At 40.5% G+C, this 27,634-nt stretch overlaps 1 protein-coding gene across 2 annotated transcripts; it reads left to right on the top strand.

Moving 5' to 3' along the window:
• The first annotated feature begins 21,868 nt into the window (after window positions 1–21,868).
• Window positions 21,869–27,634, top strand: vsx1 (visual system homeobox 1 homolog, chx10-like). 2 transcript variants are annotated; one of them, XM_017704926.2, is made up of 5 exons: window positions 21,869–22,225; window positions 24,110–24,188; window positions 24,284–24,407; window positions 25,357–25,537; window positions 26,954–27,634. In XM_017704926.2, the coding sequence occupies exons 1-5, from the start codon at window positions 21,883–21,885 to the stop codon at window positions 27,205–27,207; spliced, it is 981 nt and encodes a 326-aa protein (XP_017560415.1). In that variant the 5' UTR covers window positions 21,869–21,882; the 3' UTR covers window positions 27,208–27,634. The 2 variants fall into 2 exon arrangements, with proteins under 2 accessions (XP_017560415.1, XP_017560414.1); XM_017704925.2 differs by having other exon boundaries at window positions 25,357–25,549.

Below are 27,634 nucleotides of genomic sequence, written 5' to 3'. Positions count from 1 at the left end.
CATAAACTCCCAACTTTAATCATAAGTATTACAAAAAACATATTTCTGGATTAGCAGAGCTGCCCTTAAATAAAGGATCCCAACTTTAGATTATGGCCCTCGCTGTTTCAGGGCTTTTTTTTATTAATATCAGCAGAGCAGGCAAGGCGACAGCTTTCGCTGGGAAATCTGTTCCAATCTGATTTGGGCGGTGCCGGTGGGGGGTGTTTAAAGCTTGTTAAACAGTACAGAGTGAGCACTGTTCCAGAGCTCCAAATAGACATCAGAGATGCTTTAAGATGTGTAGCTGAAATTATTTCAGAGGAAATGTTCAGAATGTTGTCATTGTTTTATCATCTAAGATTACAAATGACTCTATTGGTCTTTGCTTAAAGGGGACTTCCGCCAGTTTCTCAAAATTGCTTCATAATTAAACCATTAAAATGTCAATAAAGTTATTCAGAGTGGTTTGATGTGAAATCCCTCTGTTGTTTTCACTGAGAAATCACACATGACCAGTGGTGAACAGTAACTAAGTAAATGTAATTTGTTACTGTATTTAAGTAGTTTTTTGTGTATCTGTACTTTACTGAAGCATTTTAGGCGACTTTTTACTTTCACTCCACTACATTTCAATGTCTAATATCCGACTTTTTCCTCCACAACATTTTGAGAAGTTTGTCGTTCCTTTTGGTTTCTGTGTGTATAAAAACGTAACATGTCAAACGAAAGAAGCGCAAAGCCAGAACACCAATCAGGGCCCAGCGGTCACTTTGTTTAGAGCTGGTTTTGACCTGTTGGTCAGACCGACCCAGTGCAGCACACGGTTCAACGTCAGCGCAGCAGCGTAAAATTTTGGGTGAGTCTGTTCAACATAAATGATGAACTTACCTAACTTTGTGTAAATAGAGCACAATATAGAAATATGTCCACATATGCAGTCGAGACTGACGCGGCTTTTTTCCGAATTTCTACAAACACCATTTCATTTTATAGTAAATTAGTTTGGGCTGGTTTATGTTTATGAACAGAGGCCTACAGATTAACATAGTAAAGGAGCTCATCTGTGATCCTGAGTTTAAAGCCAGTTTTTAACTTAACTTAACTTAACTTAGTTTTAACTTAAACTTGGAACTAAGTTGTAAATAAATCTGAAACTGAAACTTTGCTTGTGTGTAAAAAGTGATTTCAGAGCCACTCAGTTCTCCCTGATGAAAACTGTTTACCTTCAGTTTTTTGTGCTTATGATCATTTTAATAGACGTCAGTGTCGCTAATTAATGACGTTCTATTAAAAGACTGGTTTACCAAGAGAGACGCTGGAGGACTTTCACCTGAAATGAGTTCATGAAGTGAGTCTTGTTATAAAAATGATAACAGGACTTCAGAGCCATAATTACTCTTTTAGTACTTTTACTTTTGATATTTAAGTACATTTGAAGGCAAATACGTTTGTACTTTTACTCCACTGGAGGTCTAAAGGGAGGAACTTCTACTTTTACTTGAGTAATATTTCACCTTGGGTATCTCTACTTTAACTCACGTACATGAATTGTGTACTTCGTCCACCACTGTATTTGATCAGGGGGTCTATGTAGACTTCTCATTTAAGTGAAAAAAGACACAGGCCCCCCAAAATGCACCCCATATCAGAAATGGTGGAGTGTTACCCCCCCCACCCCCCGTGTCTGTCTTTAATGTGTGCTTTTTAGTGCTGTTTGTTTGATCACCCTACAGTCACGGTCTCTGATTGGTCTTTAAACAGTAGACGTTTAATATCCGGATATAACCTGTACGCCGGCATTGTCTTTTTTTTCTCCACTAACACTGCGTGATTACAATAATGATTAAGGAAATCAAATCACTTAATGCATTAGCGAATGAGGCCAGTCAATCGCCCTCCCGGCTGAATGACTCTTGATATTTGCTTTTAATTTAAGCAATCCAGTAGAAGACTCATTAGAGCAGCGGGTAGATTAACTCGTAGAGATGTCTGCGGCCTAATGCCTCTCTCTACACACGCTTAATCCGGGTTATCTTGGCTTTGAGGCCCTCAATGAGATAAGCAGTAAAATGAAGTGATGCTTTCATCGGCAAGACACCTCATCATCATCATCAAAATCAACTGCTCTCCTTTGGTTTGACATTCACTGCCATTTCATTGACAAGACATTTGTCTAGAACATTTACAAATAAAGTAAATGTCAGGTTGCCTACAGTCTTAAAAAAAAGGTGGCTCTTCAAGGGTTCTTTACTCAAGTTAGTGGCTCTGTATAGAACCATGAGCACCATTTGCATGATTAAATGGTTCTGTGCATGGTAAAATGATTCTTCAGATTGACAGAGAATGTGTTGTAGATGGTTTTGTATAGAACCTTTTTGAAAAGGGTCCTAAATAGCATCTATATAGCTTGTGCACTCTTTAAAAAAGATGGTTCTTTAAAGGGATTTTAGTAAAGAAAACAGTTCTATAAAGAACCAGGGACACTCAGAGAACCCTTTGCATGATTTAAGGGTTCTGTGCATTATGAAGTTTTTCAGAGTGATGGAGAATGTGCTGTAGATAGTTCTATATAGAACCTTTTTGAAAAGAGTTCTGTTGTTGCACGTTTGACATCGTAAGAATAGCAGAACCCTTTTGGATGCTATTTAGAACCACTTTCACCTAGTTTTACCTAGAACCATCCACAGCACTTTCTGAACCCTTGCAAGACACAAAGAACCCTTTAATTATGCAAATGGTTCTTTGAGTGCTTGTGGTTTTAAATAGAATGATTGGTTTTACTAACGATGTGCAAAAGTCAGAGTCATTACAGTCAAAACAGCCGTTGTGTACATACATTATGTAAGTTATTCATTTCAACAGGAAAAAAGCACCTTTATTCCAGCTTCTTCACCTTTATTCCAGCTTCTTCACCTTCATTCCAGCTTCTTCACCTTTATTCCAGCTTCCATTCTTTTCAGGAGACTCACTTTCAGTGTCTCAAGGAATCTGCAGACACACCTCCAAAGTTCTTACAAGCTGGTTGATCATTTTCTGTAGTAATCAAACCCATTCAGTGATGCTGAGGTCTGGACTCTGGGGTGGTCAGTCCATTGTTCAGCTTCTTTGTTTGATGTGTCTGTCTACTTTTCTCAGTGAGGTTCTTCTTGAACAGCTACACATCCTTTCAGACCCATAGCGCTGAGTCGACTTCTCACAGCGGAAGGATGGACAGGAACTCCTGTGGATGTTTTCAGATCTGAAGCAGCTGGATTTTCTCCTCTCTCTCACAGATGAAATCAGGCTTCAGGACGGCTGCTACTACTGTTTGAAGGTGAGCATTTTGTCTATGTTTATAGATATTTCTTTTTCAGTTCAAGCCCCAAATGAGCATCACCAAGGGCGACAGTAGCAAGAAAAACTCCCTAAGAGCAAGAGGCCGAAACCTTGAGAGGAACCAAACCTCCTCTTCTAGACAACACGTGATTGCAAAACTATACAAGAGGCATATGAATAAAGAAGAAAGATTTGACAATGAATATTAATAGTAAATATGGAATACAGAAAAGAAATGAGCCTGTCGTTGGACACAAATATTCAGATTAACCTGTGAAATGATGAAGTCATTATGAAAGTGGATAGTAGAGGTGAGGCTTCTGGGAGACCAGGAAAGTGCACAGACTTGCAGGAGCCTCTGTGGTGGTCAAACTGGTCTGGAGTGCAATCAAGCGGGGGGCACTCATTTAAGGCGGCATCAAACCGGACAGGTTGGGCAGTTGTTCGGCTCAGCAATGAAAACACACTGATGGTAAATGTCATTTAGCAACATAAGAAAGTGTTTCAGAGATTACTTAACAACTCTTTTAGACATGACAGTTTGCATGCTACTTAGTAAATTGGTGTTAATTGGTGATAAAATGTTTAAAACCTTTCTCTTAAATATTTGTTCATTTTAATGAACAAAAGCTTATGACAGACTGTCCCACAAAGAGCAACAAAAAAAATTATCCTAAATTGCCTCATCACCCTCTGCCCCCACCCACAGAGCAGTGTCCTGCTGGGGGCAGAGTCCTGCTGTTGGTTATGAAGCATATGCCCAAAATTAGCCACTGAGTAACCCCTGCATCAGCCCTGGGGCAGACAGACAGAGGGACCAGGCCACCCCTCCACCTAAACATGCCCCCACATGCCCCACTTCAACCACTTATGCCAACCATGCAGACAGCATGCTGCCTTCACCGACACCATGGTGCCGGAACCACCAGAGCTCTGCTAACTACTCCAGTGTAAATGCTGGTAGTCCATACTGAACTTCAAATACCATGCAGTATGGTCAATATACACCTTGTGCTTACACTCACTGGCCGCTTTATTAGAAACTCCAACCTTGGACATCTACTAAGTGTCCAGTTTATTAGAAACACCTACTTTATACTTCCACTTAGTGGCCACTTTGTTAGATACACCTACCTTGGGCTTCATTGAGTGGCCACTTAATCAGAAATGCTTACCTAATACTTCCACTCACTGGCCACTTTATCAGAAACACCTACCTTGTACTTCTCCTCACTGGACACTTTATTAGAAACATCTCCCTTGTACTTCCGCCCACTGGCCACTTTGTTAGAAACACCTAACTTGTTCTTCCACTCACTGGCCACTTTACTAGAAACACTTACCTTGTACTTCCTCTCACTGGCCACTTTATCAGAAACACCTACCTTGTACATCTCCTCACTGGACACTTTATTAGAAAGATCTCCCTTGTACTTCCACTCACTGGCCACTTTATTGGAAACACCAAACTTCCTCTATGTGGCCACTTTATTAGAAACTCCTACCTTGTACTTCCGCCCACTGGCCACTTTGTTAGAAACACCTAACTTGTTCTTCCACTCACTGGCCACTTTACTAGAAACACTTACCTTGTACTTCCTCTCACTGGCCACTTTATTAGAAACACCTACCTTGTACTTCCTCTCACTGGCCACTTTATCAGAAACACCTACCTTGTGCTTCCACTCACTGGCCACTTTACTAGAAACACTTACCTTGTACTCCCACCGCATGGCCATTTTAATAGAAACACCTTGGACTTCTACAAAGTGCCTACTTTATTAGAGACAGCTACCTTGTCTTTCCACTGAGTGGCCACTTTATCAGAAACTTCTACATTGTGGTTCCTCTCACTGTCCACTTGATTAGAAACTTCTTCCTTGTATGTAAGATACAAGGCCAGTGGTCTGTCTCTCCTGCCTTTGGAGAAATAAAAGCCCACCGCATGTCCATTGCAGAACAGATTGGTGGCATATTGCTTGTGCTCTGACGTCGGGATTCGCGAGGCCGCCGCTCTTCGAGGTTAATCAGAGAGTTAAAGCACGACATCTGCTGCAAAGCAACAAACGCCACAGGGCTCGTGCCACTTCATCAGGCGCCACACTCCCCTAATTACTCCACGGAATTATTTTATTCCTCGAGATTTCTCCTCTTGCGTGGTTAATCCAGCCTCCTGCCCCCCACCAAACCCTCCCCCCCCCACCCCCATTGCCCTCCACTCTTCTCCACTCCTCCCCTCTCTCGTGGCCTGAGTGGTAATCTTGTGGGTAAATACTGATGTACATGCAAGTATTATGATCAAAACTTATTGACGCTCACAATCTGTTGTTAAACTAAATCCCCAAACCCATCAGTGTGAGCACATTTTGGTTTATGTCAAAGTTGAGGTGAAAGAATGAAATCTTTTTATCGTGACATTCGAGACTGAGGACATGTGGAACAAAAGCTTTGTGTGTAACCTGGCAGGAGCTTTAGGAAGACCAGCAAACCCAGAATATTAGATATTTACCAGAAATAACCTGATAATCCATCAGAAAGATTGCACTTTTTCTTTTCTCTTCACCCAGACACAGGCCATATGTCTCATACCATATGTGATTTTTTTTTTCTTTTTTTGATGACCAGACAAAGACAGAGGCCAGCACTTCTTTTCTTTCCTTATTAATCCTCTGCATTTTAATATTACAGCTATTATTCAAATCAAAGGCAGATTTTGTTTTCATTTTCCTTTTATAATGCTCTTATGATTTCTCCCTATCACTTTCAGCAAAGTCCTGGTCCAGTTAAAGCTAAACGCTGCCTCTGTCCTCCCAGCTCACACACCAGGGTCAGAATTTGATGTGAGGCCAGGAACACTCCTTATATTATCTACCCTGGAAAGACTTGGACTTAACAGAGGGCTTTTGCACTGAAATCTTAAGAATAAAAGCTTTTTTTTATTTGCTGGAGGTTTGTCTCCTGTTTTTGATGTAACGTAACATCACATTTAAAGTGAGTTCCACAAATTTCCTAAAATGTCTGCACAGGTCAGTCGTTGGGAATGTAAACAAAGTTATCAAGGGTGATTTGGTGTAAAATGGTTGATTGTAGAGACTGATTCCTTACAGTGTACAGGAGGTGATAGGAACCAGGGGTCACCATGACTACAACATATAGCCATTTTATTAACCGTCTGAAACCACCAGTGGGCCTACACGTGCCATCCGAGTTTATAAATCTTGATTATGGTAAAATAGTGGAAAAACTGAATAAATACATTATGTTTGGGGGGCCCTACATATATCTCTCCACTATGATTTCTTTCTTTTAAGCAAAACTTCACCTCAAAAACAATATCACAGACATCAGGCACCCATTTCTTTTAATAACTTTCTGTGAGGAAGCTTTTAAAGGCATTCAAGTCTTCAGACGGCTGATACCTATTACTACCGCTGTGAACCTTTAATCAATTACATTTACACAATTACGTTTAATAATTTTTCCCCTACTTCAAATGTAGTTGATAAGTTAAGACATATTTGGTGTGTGAAGTTTGCTTCTTTAGTTTTGCCCTGAAGCTACGAGGCTAATCTAGCTAGGAATTAAGGAAGCTTGTGTTAGCTTGTGTATTAGCATCATGCAAACTACCTAAAAGAGGCTAAATCACACCGTGTAGAGTTGTTAAGGAATCGCTAATAGACTTGCTTATGTGGTGTCTGACACTGCCTGACACACTGTTATCTGTAAACATGGACAAAAGGGTAGAAAAAATCAAGCTAACTGCTAATGTTTTTAGCCTTGCGATGCACTTTTGTCCATGTTTATGGGCAACTAGCTTTAATGCAGCAAAGGAGCACTTAGTGAGTTCAGCATCACAGATGATTAAAATAGCTCCTGAAAAGCCTGCACTGTGCAGAAAACTGACCTCTGCTTTTGGTTACGACTGCAAACCAGCGGCATCCCAGTTGTGGATGAGCCCAGACTGGGGGAAGCTTCACAATTATCACTCACAAAAGCTTTTTTTATGCCCAACAAGAGGGACAAACTGACTGTTTTCTTTGACGGTTGGCTGTTTGGCTGGTGGAACGTTTTTGCGGCCTCTTACAATGCTGTCCCACAATGGACATGGTCATGATTCCTTTCTAATTAGCACACTTTGAGGAGGCCCAGGGAGGTGGGGAGGGGATGGGGGGTAAAGAAGAAGACAGAGAGCAAGAGGAAAAGAGAAAGAGAGTGAGAGATCACTCCTTGATGGGCTAAGTTATTCAGACAGGCCTGAGGTGAGAGAAATAAAGGCTGCATTGTTGGTTGAGTTAACTCAAGTGGACAGAGGGCATTTATTGTTGTGCCATTTGAGAGCAAGCAGTTGCCGCTCCTTTCTCTCTCTCTTCCTTGCTCCTTTGTTGCCCCCCTTTGTCTCTTACTCTTTCTGTCTTCCTCTTTTACTGGAAAGTGAAGGGCATACTTGTGCATCAAAAGTCCAGAGTTATTACTGCCCCTGTGCTGTTCAAGTTCTCTTCTAGTTAGTGACTGTGCTGTTGTTTACTCATATCTTTGACCTTTTGGATTCATGGATTTTGTCCATGAATGATTTTCTCACCATTCAAATTCTGACTTTTATTTTTCCCCATAAGAATCAGTGGCAGAATGGCTGTGCAAAAGTTTGTACTCCCTTCTTATGTTACCATTATACAAGTACACTAGGAACTGCCTAGGATATCATAGCACCTAGGATAACAAAGCCACCTAGCAACCATTAAAGATACTATAGTAACCACCTAGCAATACTGTCTCTTGTACCACAGCAACCACCTAGCAACACCAAAGCAACCATCTGGAATACCATACCAACCACCCAGCAGTACACTTGTATCCACCTGGAACATCAAAGCAACTCCTCAGCATCAGAGATACTGTAGAAAGCATGTAACAACACCCTAGCAATCCCCTCCAACACTGCAGTAACCATATAGCAACACCAGGAATACCGTTGCAAGCACCTAACAATAATCAAGCAATAACTTAGCCTAATAATCACCTAAAATACCATAGAAACCATCTAACCACTCACTCATCTTCTTAAACTGCTTGATTCAGAAAGGGTCATGGTAGGAAGTGGGAAAGCAGAGAATCCCAGACGTGTCTGTCCCCTGCAACTCGCTCCAGCTCATTCTGGGGGACCCCGAGCTGCTCCCAGGCCAAGTTGGAGATATAATCCCTCCAGGGATCCTAGGACAATGTCAAGGCCTCAGTCCCTGAGGTACACCTCCAACTACAGTCGGGTACAGCAACCACATTACTGCTGCTGCCTGTCCCAGCATGTGACTGATCTCACTATCCCTCTTTCCATCACTCGTGAGCAAGACCCTGAGGAACTTAAACTCCTCCACCTGGGATATGTCCTCTCCCCTGACCTTGAGTGGACATGCTATCCTTTTCCAGATGAAGACCATGGATGCAGACTTGGAGGTGCTCAAGTTATTTAAATGCAGTTGTATTAAAGCATTAATAACATTGTTCTGTAATGATGCACATAAACATTCAGCTTACGCTCTGTTTACGGTTCAAGTCTTTTTTCTTTTACAACACTATCATGAAAAAAAAAACAAAAAATTAATTGTAAATTGCTGTTTTTTTCTGCAAATCGAGACTGAACACACAACATTTTTCATAAAAAGAAAATTATTTCAAGAGGAAATTATTTCAAGAAGTATAAACACTGGGGCCTAAACCAACCTGTCCCTGTTTTGCACATCAAAATAATATTGTCCAGTATTTTAACATTCAGTGCAACATAAGTACTTATGTGCCTGTATGTGCTACTGTCTTTTCTTATTAACTGAAGTGTGAGCTGGGCAGATGAGCAGCCAGAAGTCTAGTTAACTGCGTGCGAGTCATCTTAGATGGAACAGGCTGTCCACTGCCTCTTAAAGGGAAAGTGTTCAAGGGGGATATCTGACCAGTAGGTCATGGGTCAAAGGATTACAACTGTGGCCATAACTGCAAACCTTGCCCATTTGTACAGCAGCAAAGATTAATGGATTGGCTATGAGTGTGACATGGAACCAGAAAGGAAATAGGGCTGTGTCTTTGGTTTCTATAACATTGGGTCCATTGTGAAACATAGAACTGTAAACCGAAACATGAAAATACTGTGTATTGTACTGACTGTATAGAACAAGGCATTAAAAGCAATAGTCTATAGTGAATAACTGTCAGTTGGGACATTAGTGTGTCATCCTGTACTCATATCAATCTTATTAGGACCATGTGTTATGTTTAATGACAGAAGCTATGCTAACATAATAATAGAATAATAAGCTACATGCCTTTCTGAACAATGCTCTTATGAAATTTAATATGGTACAAAGTCCATCCCAGGAGACAGCATAAGGCCCCGAAGTGTTCAATGTGGCACATGACTCATATGCACGCAAGTGCAATGCCTAATCACTCAGGGTCACCAATAGTGCTTTAGCACCGTCTAAGGAGCAGCTTTGGCCTTCTGCATCCTCCGCATTCATCTTTAATCATAATCTATTGCTAATGCGGCCCCGTCGTACGTTATATTGTTTGTGTTTGCGACAGATTTGAAGTGTGTCTTGATGTGGCGTGGCCTCCACTTTGGAAGTGAGATTACGGAGCCTTGTAGACACCGCAGGTCATTAGTGCTCCCCCGTCTAATTTACCCCCCCCCCCCCCCCCAAAAAAAAACTTTAATCCCGGGCCTAAGAGTTGTTTACATGGCTGAATTAGGTTAATCTAGCAGGAGCCTATTTGCATAAATGTGCATTTTTGAATAATTAGTGGGGCAGAGGCGGGGTATGAGATTGATTGGCGGTGGGGGTGGTGTGGTGGAGTGACGCGTGGCCAGACTATTGTTGCCCCTGATCATACATAAACAATGGACCAGCAAAACAATTAACAACAAAACCCTGTTGGGCCTGGTGTTTGGTGGGCTTTGTCAGAGATGACCCGGGACATAATCGCCCGTCTGGATGCGGAATTACAGCCTTGCAATTGCTGCTATCACTTACAGCGCTAACAATCGCAGGCTCACCACCAACATGCAGGACACGCGTTAACAAACAGCTACAGCCCCATCTGCCCAATTACCCTAGCTGCTTTAATGTCAGGTGCTGTTGGTGCCCTTAATAAGCGTCTATCAAAAAATTCTGCTTTATGTGAATGCCAGCTAAGAAATAAGGCAAAGCCTGCATTGTTTGGTTTTCTTCCATCACACAGGGGGCAAACTGGCTCCAGTAATTGAACTTATTTAGCTTTTTTCTCAATTAACTATTAAGAAAATCAAAAATCTAAGATATTTTATTTAATTTACAGTCAAATGGACATTTTTGACTTCAGGAAAAAGCAGAAAATGACTCCACAATTAAATATAAAATTTTTAATATTATCTTGTCAATCATTAACCTTCATTTCAGCTTTTGTTCTTTTCAGGAGAACAAATTTTCCTTGCTTTTTTCTTTTTATGATTAAAAGATTTTGACATGGTATGTGAACACTTGTTACAGTACACATATGGAAACCAAGCTTCAAAAACAGCCTATTTTGAATTTATTGTTTTTTGACGTCTCAAAAAAACAAATCATGTACATATATCTACCTATTCGGCCTGCAGCAGTTTGGCTCTACCCACTCACAATGAAGTTATAATATAGCATAATATAGAACAGCCAGTCATGACAGAGCTTATTTACATATATTGGGATGCAGAGAGGCTGGAAAATAGCCATGTATAAATTAGTTATGACTGTTTTTGGTGAATAAATCCACACAAAGGTCCTGCGTGCCATAAACATGTAAGATATGGGGAGTTTTATCATCTCCTGTTATGCAAGTGGATCATCATATCTAATCTCCTCAGAAACATCTCCTGAAAAAAGGAATAACTTGTACTTTTGACTGGAGTTTAGGTAAATAAAGGGTGGTCTCAGACTTTTGCACAGCACTAAATGTACATGTTCAATATATTTGTGGAGTTTAGGCCTTTAGGCCTAGAAGTAAAATGGACCATGTCTTCTCCCTGATTTCAGTCTGTGTGTGTGTGCGTGTGTGTGTGTGTGTGTGTGTGTGTGTTTGTGTTCTGAATGTGTTTATGAGCGCGTGTGTTTAATTAACCCATTTCGCTGAGTCCCAGGTGGGCTTTTCACTTCCTTTGTCTTTATTCTCCAGAGAGAGAAAAACTGCGTCCCAACGCCTCACACACTCTCTCTCGCACACTCCCACACACACCAGTCATTGTGTGCACGTGCATGTGTGTGTGTGTGTGTGTGTGTGGGGCTGTATGACCCACTGAGGTCTGAAACTGATTCAATGTGTCCCAGACCCCAGTTAAAGTCCCTTTACTCTGTAACTGACTGGCTTTAAGGAGAACAAAGACAAGTTTCTGCTAATGGATTCATTGATTCACTCATTTCTGGTCATATCTGTGAACAAATAACATTTGTTTCTACAAATATAGTACAGTTACTTTATATTTAATAAACTTGAAAACGTGGAAAAAAATATGAACTGTGGGACATGCAGAAGTTTGGACAACTAATATTACTTAATAACACCCCCTTTGGCAGATATTACGTCTTGCAAACACCTTCTGTATCCAGCTAGGAGTCTTACTGTTCTTGTTTTTAGGAATTTCCACTTTCCCTTGCAGAACACTTCTTGTGCTGTCTTGTATGCTTAACATGTTTAAGGTCTTCTCACAGATTTTGAATGGTGTTCAGTGCCAGGGGACTGTGAGGACCAGTCTAAAAGCTTCAACATGCATTTCTTCAGTAGTTCATGGTGGATTCTGAGTTATGTTTAGGATCATTGCCCGGTCATAGAAGCCAAAGTCTTTTCAGTTTCAGTTTCTTGACTATGTCACATTTGGTTCCAGCATTTGCTGATATGTAGTGGAACCCATCACTGTTTCCTGTACCACTGGCTACCCCGTAACCCCAAGGCTTACTAGATGCACCCTATGCGTAATAATCTTCGCAGCAGACGTTGCTATAAGAAGGTATGAGAAGATGTTTTGCAGTAAATATAATTCAGTAAACTGAATTCTGAACATCTACAATCAAATTAAACCTGTTTTTACAGGATTTAACCCCATGTTAGTTGGGGCCTCGCTCTGTCCTACTGCTCTTCCAGCATCCAGATTATTGGTGCCTTGTTTTCTTAGATGACCGAATGACCTCCTCATGTTTTAAGGGTGAAAACAAGCACACGGACAGTCAGGGAATCCTGTGTGTGATGCAAAGTCAAAGGCTGACCTAGCAACGGGGGGTCTCGCTTATTGGCAGTGGGAGAGGCGCATCGCTCTCTTCGCTCGGGTGCGACGTGTTCCTGATGATTACAACTCAGCCACTGTCTTAATAGATAAGGCGAAAACATCTGGACAGCAGCGAGCCCAGATGTTTACACAACAAAGGGATACAAGCAAGACCTCGACCTTAACCGACTTACACATACAAACCATTTCCTCGCAGCTACCACATGATCGAGGATTTGGTGTTGGAGAACACGAGCAGTGGCTGACAGAATTCCAGATAGCTGTCTAGAACACTAATCCGCATGTTGTGCCACACTAGCAGTTGCAGCTAGGGTTCTATGCACAAGCTAGGCATTCTACAACATTCTACAACATTTGTTTGCATATTGGAAGACACAAGCAACGGTGCCAAGAATGATCTAAGCACTCTAGAACACTAATATACAAATTGGAACACTGTAGCATGATAGAATGGATAGAACAGTACACATAATGGGACACACGGACACTGGCATTCTAGAACACTGGTCAACATATTGGAGGATACAAGATATGGCAAGCAGATTGTTGTGCAGTAGCAAAGTATTCTAGAACCCAAGTATGCAAACTAGAACACAACAAATGGTGATGAGAATTATGTGCACTAGCTAAGCATTCTAGAACACTAATACACATACTGGAACATGTTAGTGATGCCAGCCATTCTACCTACAAGCTAAGCATTCTAGAACACAACCATAAATGTTGAAACACACAAGAAGTAGTGGCAAAAATAGTGTGCACTAGCTAAGCATTCTAGAACACTGGTACACAAATTGGAACACCCACATATACTGACATTCTAGAACACTAGCTAGCACTATTCAGCATATTGGAGGTAAACAGAACGGTATGCAGTAGCATTCTAGAACATTACTACACATTGTAAAAAAACAGTAACGTTGCTAATCCTCACATAATCCATGCGTTCTAGAATACTAGTACACATATTGCAACCCTCTAGCCTCTAAACACTAGCTAAGCTTTCTAGAACAACAGTATGTATATTGAAACTGACTGACAACAGCCATTCTGCACACTAGCTAAACATTCTAGAACACAAGTCAGCATATTGGAAGACACAAGATATGGCAAACAGATTGTTGTGCACTAGCTAAGCATTCTAGAACACAAGTATGCATACTGGAATACAAGAAATGGTGGCAAGAATTATGTGCACTAGTTAAGCATTCTAGAACACTAGCCAGCACTATTCAGCATGTTGGAGGGTTCCAATATGTATAGCTAAGCATTCTAGAACACTAGTACACATATCAGAACACACAAGTAATAGCAGTGATTCTGCTCACAAGCTAAGTATTCTAGAACACAAATATGCATATTAGAGCACCCAAGAGATATTGATGAGAAATACATGCACTAGCTAAGTGGTTTAGAACACTAATTAGTAAGCATACCCAAGATGTGGTAAACACAATGCCGTGCACTAGCTAAGCATTCTAGAACATTACTACACACAGAGAAACACATTGGCAGCTATTCCACAGACAAGCTGAACATTCAAGAACATGTATATTATGTACTAGAACACAGAAGCTGACCAGAATTTGACGCACTAGCTATGTGTTCTAGAACACTAATTCACAGATTGGAACATATGTGCAATGATAGAATTCTAAGCACGACCTATGCATGCTAGAACACTTATATTTGGGAAAACAAGGATGCTGAACAGAAGTATATGCACTAGCTAATGTTCTTGAATACTAGCCCACATACTGGACAACACAAAACTGCATACACAAACTGCACGTTCTAGAATATTAGTATACAGATTAGAGCATAAGCGCTGAAATGAACTACATTTCAAGAGAGCGAATTTGCTTTCGGTGTTCACGCAGAGAAAATTAGAGCAAAACGCGATTTTCCACCCCCTGATGTTCCGCTCTTTAAGAGATTAATAATCTTGGCGGTTTGGAGAACCCACTGACAATCTTCTCTGGAAAATAATGAGCAGAGAAACATTTACTGATTAGTTTAATCCGGGATTATCCAATCTGATGACACCATGAAACCCAACCTTGTAATCTGGCCCTTAAAATAACAATTTATTCCCCAGCTCGGGTCTCCGCGCACTTACAGTGGAGCTGGGGGGGAAGAGTTCTGAGCACCAGCAGCTTCAGTCGCTTAGTTAAGGGCATGAGGCTTTAGATTGTTTGGTTTGTTCGGTTTATTTGGTTTATGCGGCTCAATTGGTTTAAATGGTTCATTTGGTTTAGTTGGTTTAATTGATGTGTTTGTTTTGTTTATTTGGGGTTTTTTTGTTTATTTGGTTTGCTTAGTTTAGTTGGTTTAAATTATTTGCTTAATTAATGTGTTTAGTTTTTTTGTTTATTTGGGTTAATTGGTTTATTTGGTTTAATTTGTTTGTTTGGTTTATTTGGTTTACCTGGTTTGTTTGTTTTTGTTTTTGGATTATTTGGTTTATTTTGTTTAATTGGTATGTTTGGTTTATTTTGCTTGTTTAGTTTAGTTGGTTTAGTTTATTTGTTTTACTTGGTTTGTTTGCTTTGTTTGGTTTATTTGGTTTGTTTAGATTATTTGGTTTATTTGGTTTGTTTGCTTTGTTTAGTTTATTTTGTTTGTTTGGCTTATTTGGATTGTTTGCTTTGTTTGGTTTATTTGGTTTGTTTGCTTTGTTTGGTTTATTTGGTTTCTTTAGTTTATTTGTTTTGGTTGCTTTGTTTGGTTTAGTTGGTTTATTTGGTTTGTTTGCTTTGTTTGGTTTATTTGGTTTCTTTAGTTTATTTGTTTTGGTTGCTTTGTTTGGTTTAGTTGGTTTATTTGGTTTGTTTGCTTTGTTTGGTTTATTTGGTTTGTTTGCTTTGTTTGGTTTATTTGGTTTCTTTAGTTTATTTGTTTTGGTTGCTTTGTTTGGTTTAGTTGGTTTATTTGGTTTGTTTGCTTTGTTTGGTTTATTTGGTTTGTTTGCTTTGTTTGGTTTACTTGGTTTCTTTAGTTTATTTGTTTTGGTTGCTTTGTTTGGTTTAGTTGTTTTTTTGTTTGTTTGCTTTGTTTGGTTTATTTGATTAGTTTAGTTTATTTGTTTCATTTGTTTTTTGGTTTGTTTGGTTTAGTTGGTTTATTTGGTTTGTTTTCTTTGTTTGGTTTATTTGGTTTCTTTAGTTTATTTGTTTTATTTTTTTGTTTGCTTTGTTTGGTTTATTTGGTTTATTTGGGTTGTTTGCTTTGTTTGGTTTAGTTGGTTTATTTGGTTTATTTGGTTTGTTTGCTTTGTTTGGTTTAGTTGGTTTATTTGGTTTGTTTGTTTTTTTATTGGTGTGATACACAGTTCCAATCTGAAGCAGGTTCTTCAGGTCTGAATGTGAATGAATATGAAATTAATATTCAGCTTCTCAACAGTTTAAGAATCTTATGTTTGGTTTTGTCATTGTGTATCATTTATCATTGTGTTTTTATCAAGTGTTTTTTCAGTGCACATTCAGATTTGCAGTCAGAATTATATTAATATCAATATTCATATTCATAGCATACATTTTATTTTAATCTCATGTAGGGGAGATGGGCACGTACATGCTGGTGTGCATGGCATTTGTGTAGTTGCATGCGTCTCCACCATGATGATGATGAGGATGAGGATGATGATTATTATTATTTACTATTTGCTTATAGCCTTCTCAGACTTCTTGGGAAAATTTAGGAAATTTGATGATTGCATTTTAAAAACAATATTAAAATGTCAACAACAACAACAACATGATGATGATGATGATGATGATAATAATAATAATAATAATAATAATAATAATAATAATAACAATATTACAGTATGCAAATCACAATGAGCTGAGTATGATCATATAGTGATGTGTGTGTTTATATATTATGAGCATGGATGAAGTTGGGTTTTAGAAGTAAGAGGCTAATAGCTATTTATGCTAATGCGAGATGATTTCAGATTAAATGCTTATTGGTGATGTAAGTGTAGCCTAGATTTGTTTTAAGAGGCAAAGATTCATCATGGATAAAATGATGAGGTTCTGCATGTGTAGATACAGCCTGCAGGATTTCTACATGTATCTGGAAGTAAAGTGATTACATAAACCCTGTAGCTCCCTCAGCTCCTCAGAGATGATTCTCTACAGAGATGATTCTCCTCAGTGATGATTCTCCTCAGAGATCATTCAGTGATGATTCTCCACAGAGATGATTCTCCACAGAGATGATTCTCCTCAGTGATGATCCTCCTCAGAGATGATTGTCCTCAGAGATCATTCAGTGATGATTCTCCTCAGTGATGATGATTCTGTGATGATTCTCCTCAGTGATGATTCTCCTAAATATGATTCTCCTCAGAGATGATTAATTGGTGGGTCTCCTCAGAGATGATTCTCCTCAATGATGCTTCAGTGATAATTCTCCTCAGAGATGATTCTTCTCAGTGATGATTCTCCTCAGTGATGATTCTTCTCAGAGATGATTCTCCTCAACGATGATCCTCAGAGATGATTAATTGGTGATTCTCCTCAGAGATGATTCCATGATTATTCTTCTCAGAGATGATTCTGCTCAGTGATGATTCAGTGATGATTCTTCTCAGTGATGATTCAGTGATTATTCTCCTCAGTGATGCTTCAGTGATGATTCTCTTCAGTGATGATTCAGTGATGATTCTCTTCAGTGATGATTCAGTGATGATTCTTCTCAGAGATGATTCTCCTCAGTGATGATTCAGCGAAGATTCTCCTCAGTGATGATTCAGTGATGATTCTCTTCAGTGATGATTCTCCTCAGTGATGATTCAGCGAAGATTCTCCTCAGTGATGATTCAGTGATGATTCTCCTCAGTGATGATTCAGTGATGATTCTCCTCAGTGATGATTCTTCTCAGATATGATTCAGTGATGATTCTGCTCTTCCTCTGCAGGTTGTGGTCTCATAGTTAGTTACAGTGCGCTGCATTAGTGTGGGTAATGTGGATTACAGCAGCTCTTCCTGCAGAAGTGAGGATGGAAACAGGCCCTGAAAGCAGCTTTCACTCAGCGCTGATAGATTAATGGGCTAAAAGGAATTGAATGTGTTTGCTTTAATTATCTTGTGTAAGACGATTTGTGTAATTGCTCTTTAAGTCAGAGTGGCTGAGAGGTGAGCCAGTCTCCACTTCTCACTCTGTTTACTGCGCTTACTGTTTACTGTGTTTATTGATGAAAACTTTTCATTTGGCACTCCTTCACCTGAAAAGGCTGCTGGCCAGAAACCCCAATCTGCTCTTAATCTGGTTTTAATTTGCTCCTAATTTGGACGAATCACTTCTAAATCGCTTTTAGTCTGCACCAGCGAAAGTATGGGCACTCTGCAAATTTTTTTACCAATGCATAGAAACATGAAATATGTATCATAATCTAAAACAGTCCAGGCCATAATAATAATAATAATAATAATAATAAGAATAATAACAACAACAACAATAATAATAATAATAGTTGTTGTTGTTGTTGTTGCTGTTGTTGTTATTGTTTTTACTATTATTATTATTATCATTATTAGTGCTGTTATTATTAGAACTTGCATAGAATTTTCTAGAGAAAACTAAATTAGTTCTTTGCATAGTTAAACGGTTCTTTACTGTAATACAACACTCTGCTCTCCTCTAATGCCACTCTGCTCTCCTCTAACGCAGCTCTGCTCTCCTCTAAAGCCGCTCTGCTCTCCTCTAACGCCACTCTGCTCTCCTCTAATGCCGCCCTGCTCTCCTCTAAAGCCGTTCTGCTCTCCTCTAACGCCACTCTGCTCTCCTCTAACGCCGCTCTGCTCTCCTCTAACGCCACTCTGCTCTCCTCTAAAGCTGCTCTGCTCTCCTCTAAAGCCGCTCTGCTCTCCTCTAACGCAGCTCTGCTCTCCTCTAAAGCCACTTTGCTCTCGCCTAACGCAGCTCTGCTCTCCTCTAAAGCCACTCTGCTCTCCTCTAACGTGTCTCTGCTCTCCTCTAAAGCCGCTCTGCTCTCCTCTAACGCTACTCTGCTCTCCCCTAAGGCCGCTCTGCTCTCCTCTAAAGCCGCTCTGCTCTCCTCTAACACCGCTATGCTCTCCTCTAAAGCCGCTCTGCTCTCCTCTAACGCTGCTCTGCTCTCCCCTAAGGCCGCTCTGCTCTCCTCTAAAGCCGCTCTGCTCTCCTCTAACACCACTATGCTCTCCTCTAAAGCCACTCTGCTCTCCCCTAATGCCGCTCTGTTCTCCTCTAATGAATCTCTGCTCTCCCCTAAAGCTGCTCTGCTGTCCTCTAACGCCGCTCTGCTCTCCATTACACCACTCTCCTCTCCTCTAAAGCCGCTCTGCTCTCTTCTAACGCGTCTCTGCTCTCCTCTAAAGCCGCTCTGCTCTCGCCTAACGCAGCTCTGCTCTCACCTAATGCCGCTCTGCTCTCCTCTAAAGCCACTCTGCTCTCCTCTAACACCGCTCTAGTCTCCTCTAAAGCCTCTCTGCTCTCCTCTAATGTGTCTTTGCTCTCCTCTAAAGCCGCTCTGCTCTCCACTAAAGCCGCTCTGCTCTCCTCTAATGTGTCTCTGCTCTCCTCTAAAGCCTCACTGCTCTCCTCTAGCGCTGCTCTGCTCTCCCCTAAGGCCGCTCTGCTGTCCTCTAAAGCCACTCTGCTCTCCTCTAACACCGCTATGCTCTCCTCTAAAGCCACTCTGCTCTCCTCTAACACCACTATGCTCTCCTCTAAAGCCACTCTGCTCTCCCCTAATGCCGCTCTGTTCTCCTCTAATGCATCTCTGCTGTCCTCTAAAGCTGCTCTGTTGTCCTCTAACGCCGCTCTGCTCTCCATTACACCACTCTCCTCTCCTCTAAAGCCGCCCTGCTCTCTTCTAACGCGTCTCTGCTCTCCTCTAAAGCTGCTCTGCTCTCGCCTAACACAGCTCTGCTCTCACCTAATGCCGCTCTGCTCTCCTCTAAAGCTGCTCTGCTCTCCTCTAAAGCCGCTCTGCTCTCCTCTAATGTCGCTCTGCTCTCCTCTAAAGCCGCTCTGCTCTCCTCTAACGTCGCTCCGCTCTCCTCTAACACCGCTCTGCTCTCCCCTAATGCTGCTCTAGTCTCCTCTAAAGCCACTCTGCTCTCCTTTAACGTGTCTCTGCTCTCCTCTAAAGCCTCACTGCTCTCCTCTAACACCGCTCTGCTCTTCCCTAAGGCCACTCTGCTCTCCTCTAAAGCCGCTCAGCTCTCCTCTAAAGCCGCTCTGCTCTCCTCTAACACCACTATGCTCTCCTCTAAAGCCGCTCTGCTCTCCTCTAACACCACTATGCTCTCCTCTAAAGCCGCTCTGCTCTCCCCTAATGCCGCTCTGTTCTCCTCTAACGCCGCTCTGTTCTCCTCTAACGCCGCTCTGCTCTCCTCTAACATGTCTCTGCTAAATCGCTTTTAGTCTGCACCAGCGAAAGTGTGGGCACTCTGCAAGTTTTTTATCAATGCATAGAAACATGAAATATGTATCATAATCTAAAACAGTCCAGGCCATAATAATAATAAGAAGAAGAATAAGAATAATAAGAATAATAACAACAACAACAATAATAATAATAGTTGTTGTTGTTGTTGTTATTGTTTTTACTATTATTATTATTATCATTATTAGTGCTGTTATTATTAGAACTTGCATAGAATTTTCTAGAGAAAACTAAAATAGTTCTTTGCATAGTTAAACGGTTCTTTACTGTAATACAACGTTCTGCTCTCCTCTAACGCAGCTCTGTTCTCCTCTAACGCAGCTCTGCTCTCCTCTAAAGCCGCTCTGCTCTCCTCTAACTCCGCTCTGCTCTCCTCTAACGCTGCTCTGCTCTCCTCTAACACCGCTCTGCTCTTCCCTAACGCCGCTCTGCTCTCCTCTAAAGCTGCTCTGCTCTCCTCTAACACCGCTCTGCTCTTCCCTAACGCCGCTCTGCTCTCCTCTAACGCCGCCCTGCTCTCCTCTAATGCCGCTCTGCTCTTCCCTAACGCCGCTCTGCTCTCCTCTAACGCCGCTCTGCTCTCCTCTAACGTCGCCCTGCTCTCCTCTAACGCCGCTCTGCTCTCCTCTAATGCTGCTCTGCTCTCCTCTAACGCCGCTCTGCTCTCCCCTAATGCTGCTCTGCTCTTCTCTAATGCCGCTCTGCTCTCCCCTAATGCTGCTCTGCTCTCCTCTAACGCCGCTCTGCTCTCCTCATTTCATTTTAATCTGCTTTTTCATTGAATGATTAGTTCCTTCTCTTTATAGAAAACTGTGGTTTCTAAACATTTTAATGTTTTCATTTCTGTTCTCCTCCATTTACACCTACATCCAGCTCTGAGTGTGAATTTGAATGATTTCAGTGTGTTTTCTGTCATTAATGAAGCAGATGAAGTGCTCTCTTAATAAACCCACCTAAATGCGTCAACATTCCAAAACTGGCTGATAAACAAACAACACCCAAGAAGTGTAATAATAATAATAATAATAATAATAATAATAATTCATTGTGTGTAAACAAACGAATAAACAAATAAATAAAAACAAAGCAACAACAACTATAATAATAATAATCATCATCATCATATCTGATTTTTGGAAACCACTGTGTATATAAATAAATAAAAGAATAAATAAATAAATAATTAATACTGAAAATGGTAATAATAACAACAGAGCAAACAACAACAACAACAATAATAATAAGAAGAATTATAATAACAATAGTAATAATAATAATAATAATAATCATAAGAAGAATTATAATAACAATAGTAATAATAATAGCAATAATAATAATAATCATAATGATGATAATAACAATAGTAATAATAATAACAATAATAATGACAACAACAACAATAGTAACAATAATAATAATGATGATAATAATAATAACACCACCACCAACAACAACAACAATAATGATGATGATAATAACAATAGTAATACTCCGTGTTAATAATCACAGTTATAAGTTTAACGGCTTTGTAAATTCTGAGTGAACTAATAGAAACAGCCGCCTGTGATTAGCCGTTATTAGTGAATGTAACGGCTACAGTAATAAAACGCTGTGAACGGCGCTGAAGGAACGAATGAAAAAGAAAGAGGAGAATAAAAATCGGACAGGAGGAGAAAATCTTTATCGGATTTACAGCAGAAATTGGTGGCAATTAATCCGGCGGGATTGAATAAATAAATAAATAAGTAAATAAATAAATAAAAGCTGGCCTCTGGTTGGCTGCTGTCTCTCTGGTGGGGGGGTATATATTGAGCCCCCATGGCCCGGGCCGCCCCTCAGTGTGATAGACAGCAGAGCGCACGGATAATGGAGAAGACGCGCGCGCACGGGCCCGGAGGGCTGCGCGCGAAAGGTTTCGCCATCACGGACTTGCTGGGGCTGGACGCGGACGGCGCGAGCGGCGGCGGCGGTGGCGGGATCGGGGGCGCGTGTCCGAGTGCGGTGGCAGGCGCGTGCCCGGGCGGCGGCGTGGGCGCGGTGGGCGCGTTCCCGTTCCCGCTCGGTCTGGGCTTCCTGTGCAGCCTCGCGGCGCAACAGCAGCAGCAGCAGCACCAGCAGCAGAGCGCGCGCGGCTTCATACCGACTCACGTGCCGCTACTGCACGCGCGAGCCGAGCCGCCCTACGCCGAGCAGCGCGAGGAGTTCTCCGGTAAGAGCGTAAAGAATATTATATTATATTATATTATATTATATTATATTATATTATATTATATTATATTATGTCGATATGTCATAAATATTTAAGTAATAAACGAAATTAAAATAAAAATAAAAATATGTCGCATCGTTAAAAAGTTTAGCATTTTTTTAAAGTAAATCAGAAAAAAATAAATACAGAAAATGACAAAAAATAGTTTAATTAAATTAATAAATAAACATCATATACAAAAAATACTGAAACATAGTAAAATACAACGAAAATAAAATGAAACATTTTAATTAAACATAATTCTATAATAATTACATTAAAAGGGTAATTTTTAAAACAAAAATATAAACACGTGGCGTGTCTAAATATGCAAATTTCAATACATCAAACATTAAATAAATAAATAAATACGTTTCCTTAAAAATAAATAAAATCTAAATAAAAGGTTTCCATGCCCCAGTTAAGTTGCATTTTGATTACAGACTAAAATAAAACGACCGGTTTCACTGAAATAATCAAGTCTATGAAAATCGCAGTAATACATAACAATCCAACTAAGGACTAACCGTTTAGCTGAAGACGCGTCGGCTTTTTATTCGAATCACTTTCATTTGATCCCGCATTTATCAGGCTTTCAACTCATTTGAAGGTTTGAACGACCCCACTGACTTTGATGTTCTACAGCCTGCGGCTCTTTAAACCTGCGCCGTGTTCTCTGAGCGCTTTGACAGTCTGGTCTGCTGTGTGTTCAGAACCTGGGAGAACAGAAACGTGTGAAGCGGTTTTAGAGCTCAGCTGTTCACACCGCAGCTTTAAAACCGAATCTAACACCGCTCAGAAAAGCGGGACCAGCCGAAACGCTGTTTACAAAGACGGCTCTTCAGGGGTGCTTTAGTAAAGGGCGTCGTTCTCTTTAGAACCATGAGTTGCCGAAGTGGTTCTTTGCACGGTGACGTGCGTCTTCAGATTGATGGAGAATGTGTGGTTCTAGAGCACCAAAAAAAGACTATATAACAACGTAAGAACCCTTTTTTGGTGCTTTTCAATAAGAACGCGTTCTCCATCAGTCTAAAGAACACCTGCACCATGCATTAAGCATCAAATGGTTCTATATGGAACTTATGGTTCTACGTCTAACCTTTTTAACAGTGTAGGAGTGGAACGATACATCGGTTCTGATGAATGTATCGATTCCGAGACACTGAATCAATCATATCAATCACTCATAGGTACATTAATGATTAACTTACAGGCGCGCTCTCGCGTATGAAATGCGCGTTCACGTGTACTGTCCCATTTTAGCGTCCGAGCGCTGTCCACAGCCACTGGTGCTGAAATGACCACTCCGGCTTTTACTACGGGATACATTAAATTAACTACATGTTCACGAACTTGGCTGCATTTATTAGTTATTCAATATGAATGAATTTTTATTCATTATTAAATATATTCACGTTAAATTATGTTACATTTGCCAAAACAGACTGAATGCATGTTCTACTGTTTTAACCATCAGCTTAGATGGTTTCATACAAGAACCCTGATTGTAGGGTTTTCACTTAAATGTACATTCTTAAAAACGCGGTTCTTCAAAGGTTCTTTGGTAAAGGCAATAGTTCTATTTAGAACCATGAGTTTTGTATAGAGTATTCTGGAAAAAGGTTCTGTGTCGTGCCAAAAGGGTTCTTCTATTGTCACAAACTTGGCAGTAGCAGAACCCTTTTTGGTGCTATACTGAACCACAGAACCACACACAACAAATTCTCCATCAGTCAAAAAGAACCATTTCACCATGCATAGAACTTAGCTATGTTCTATTTACTAAAGAACCCTTGAAGAGCCGTATTCAAGGGCTGTGAATTGACGTTTGGTGGTTCTGTTCAGATGACGACTGCCTGTCTGGTGACCGTAACGATGGGAAAAGCTCTGGCAGCTCACAGAAGAGGAAGAAGAGGAGACACAGGTGAGGCTGAGGCAGATGAACCTGCCTGTCATGGTCAGAGCTGTCTCACCATGATGAGTGTGATGAAGCTTAACTGTCTCTCGCTCTGGTTTCAGGACGGTGTTCACGTCTCACCAGCTGGAGGAGCTGGAGAAGGCCTTTAATGAGGCCCACTATCCGGACGTTTACGCTCGGGAAATGCTGGCCATGAAGACAGAATTACCAGAGGACAGAATACAGGTCAGTTATTTCAAACACTTACTGAGCACTCAGTGAGCACATGAGGACCTCACCATGAGTGGACTATGAGTATTCAACAAGAGCACTATGCACACTCAGTGAGCACACTATGAGCACTCTATGAGCACACAGGGAGCACTAATGAACACTCAATGAGCATTCAGGAAGCACACTATGAGCACTTAGTGAGCACACTATGAGCAGTTAATGTGCATACTATGAACACTCAGTGAGCACACTATGAACACTCAGTGAGCACACTATGAGCACTTAGTGAGCACACTATGAGTAGTTAATGAGCATACTATGAACACTCAGTGAGCACACTATGAGCACTTAGTGAGCACACTATGAGCAGTTAATAAGCATACTATGAACACTCAGTGAGCACACTGTGAGCACTCAGTGAGCACACTATGAGCAGTTAATAAGCATACTATGAACACTCAGTGAGCGCACTATGAGCAGTTAGTGAGCACACTATGAGCAGTTAATGAGCATACTATGAACACTCAGTGAGCACACTATGAGCACTTAGTGAGCACACTATGAGCATACTATGAACACTCAGTGAGCACACTATGAGCACTTAGTGAGCACACTATGAGCACTCAGTGAGCACACTATGAGCAGTTAATGAGCATACTATGAACACTCAGTGAGCACACTGTGAGCAATCAGTGAGCACACTATGAGCACTTAGTGAGCACACTATGAGCACTCAGTGAGCACACTATGAGCAGTTAATAAGCATACTATGAACACTCAGTGAGCACACTATGAGCACCCAGTGAGCACTCTCTGAGCACTCAATAAGCACATTATTAGCATTCAATAAGCACACAAGAAATGCTCAGTGAGTGCAGAAAGACTACACCATGAACACTCAGTGAGCACACTATGGTCACACTGTGATCACAGTCACTAAATCACATGCTTGTTTCTCCAGGTGTGGTTCCAGAACCGGCGGGCTAAGTGGAGGAAGCGGGAAAAGTGCTGGGGCCGCAGCAGCGTGATGGCTGAGTATGGACTCTATGGCGCCATGGTCCGTCACTCCATCCCTCTACCAGAGTCCATCATCAACTCCGCCAAGAACGGCATGATGAGCTCCTGCGCTCCCTGGCTGCTAGGTGAGCCAGCAGGTGGTCTAATTTATTCTATCAAAACTCAAATATGTATTTAATCACTTGAATACATAGCTGAGTCGTCTTGTGAAATTAAAGTACTGTGCCAGGAACAGAGCTAAACTAGACCGAACATAGGATAGAATGTGTAGAATAGTGTATAGAACTTTCACATCAACCATCAACTGAAAGGTTCTTTAAAGAGCCTAAGAGGTTCTTGGCAGTGCTCTTCAATGTTTAAGCATTCAGTATCCATCATGAATTATTCAGTTACCACTATGAATTATTCAACAGCTGCTATAAATGATTTACTAACTACTACGAATTACTCAGCAGCTGCTATAAATTATACACTACTATAAATTATTCAGCAGCTGCTATAAATTATTCACTAACTACTATGAATTATTCAGCAACTCCTATGAATTATTCACTAACTACTATGAATTACTCAGCAGCTGCTATAAATTATTCACTACTATAAATTATTCAGCAACTGCTATAAATTATTCAGCAATTGCTATAAATTATTCACTAACTACTATGAATTATTCACTAACTACTATGAATTACTCAGCAGCTGCTATAAATTATACACTACTATAAATTATTCAGCAACTGCTATAAATTATTCACTACTATAAATTATTCAGCAACTGCTATAAATTATTCACTACTATAAATTATTCAGCAACTGCTATAAATTATTCAGCAGCTGCTATAAATTATTCACTACTATAAATTATTCAGCAACTGCTATAAATTATTCAGCAGCTGCTATAAATTATTCACTACTATAAATTATTCAGCAGCTGCTATAAATTATTCACTACTATAAATTATTCAGCAACTGCTATAAATTATTCACTAACTACTTTGAATTACTCAGCAACTGCTATGAATTATTCAGCAACTGCCATAAATGTTTCATGAACTACTATAAATTATTGGGTACCTACTATGAATTATTCAGTAACTACTATAAATTATTCAGCAATTATAAATTAACTATTATAAATGATTCAGTAACTACTATCTATTATTCTGTAATTACTATGATTTTTTAGTTACCACTTGAATAATTCAGTAAGTACTATGTATTATTCAGTCACTACTATGAATATGCCCTAACTCTTATGAATTATTCAGCTATTACTATCAATTATTCAGTTACCACTACGAATTATTCATTTACTACTGTGAATTATTAAGCAACTCCCCTGAACTATTATGAATGATCCAGTATCTGCTATCTGCTAAATTAACATATAAGGTATGTAGTTACAAGAGTCTAATCTGGACCTGCTGACAGTTCCTTGGCATTTAATGGGTTAAACAATGTTGGCCAATTTAAACATTTCAAACTCTGTTGGTCAGTAGTTCAGAGTTCTAACCTCCTGTATTCTTCTGCTCATGAACCAGGAATGCACAAAAAGTCCTTAGAAATTACCAAGAAGTCCCCCGGCACACCCGAATCCACACATTCCGACTCATACTCAGAAGATGTGAAAGGGAAGAACAGCGACCTCCTGTGGTCAGGAGGACCCACTGCAGTGGACGACCCAGAGGACATGGCCATAGATTTGTCCAGCACGGCCAAGCAGGAGACCAAGAGCACTTTGAAAACATCACCGATCCACACTGAGCCCAACAGCGACTCAGAGAACGAGAACTGAAAACAGTCCTAATCACGCTGTACAGTCTGAGGGGATGGAGGAGGGCTTCCCGGACCACTGGTGCTCTTGGCCTAAACAATATGGACCTCTGTTTTGAACCTCAACTCCGGTGTCCCTGCTCTGTCCTCATCAGAGATGCTTTTGTTTGTGTCTATTTGTTTTCATTTTTAAATGTTTTATTCATAACGATTTTTATGTGATGCTACTCGGGGAAGGAGATGGCGGCTAGAGTCCAGCATCGTTCCGCAAAGTTAAAATCAGAACAGGCTATTTATTTTTATTGGAAATAAAGCACACATTTACGAAGCACTTTATCTGTGTTAATGCTGAATGTGAAGATTTGATCGATCTCTGTCTGCAGCGAAGCAATGTGATGCAACAACGAACCCACTTATCGACAAAATAAATGATTAGTTTGTGCATTCGG

This window comes from Pygocentrus nattereri, chromosome 10 (genome assembly GCF_015220715.1).
Source record: "Pygocentrus nattereri isolate fPygNat1 chromosome 10, fPygNat1.pri, whole genome shotgun sequence".
NCBI lineage: Eukaryota > Metazoa > Chordata > Actinopteri > Characiformes > Serrasalmidae > Pygocentrus > Pygocentrus nattereri.
The sequence above is the reverse complement of the archived record's forward strand: the minus strand, read 5'-3'. Positions and strand labels throughout refer to the sequence as shown.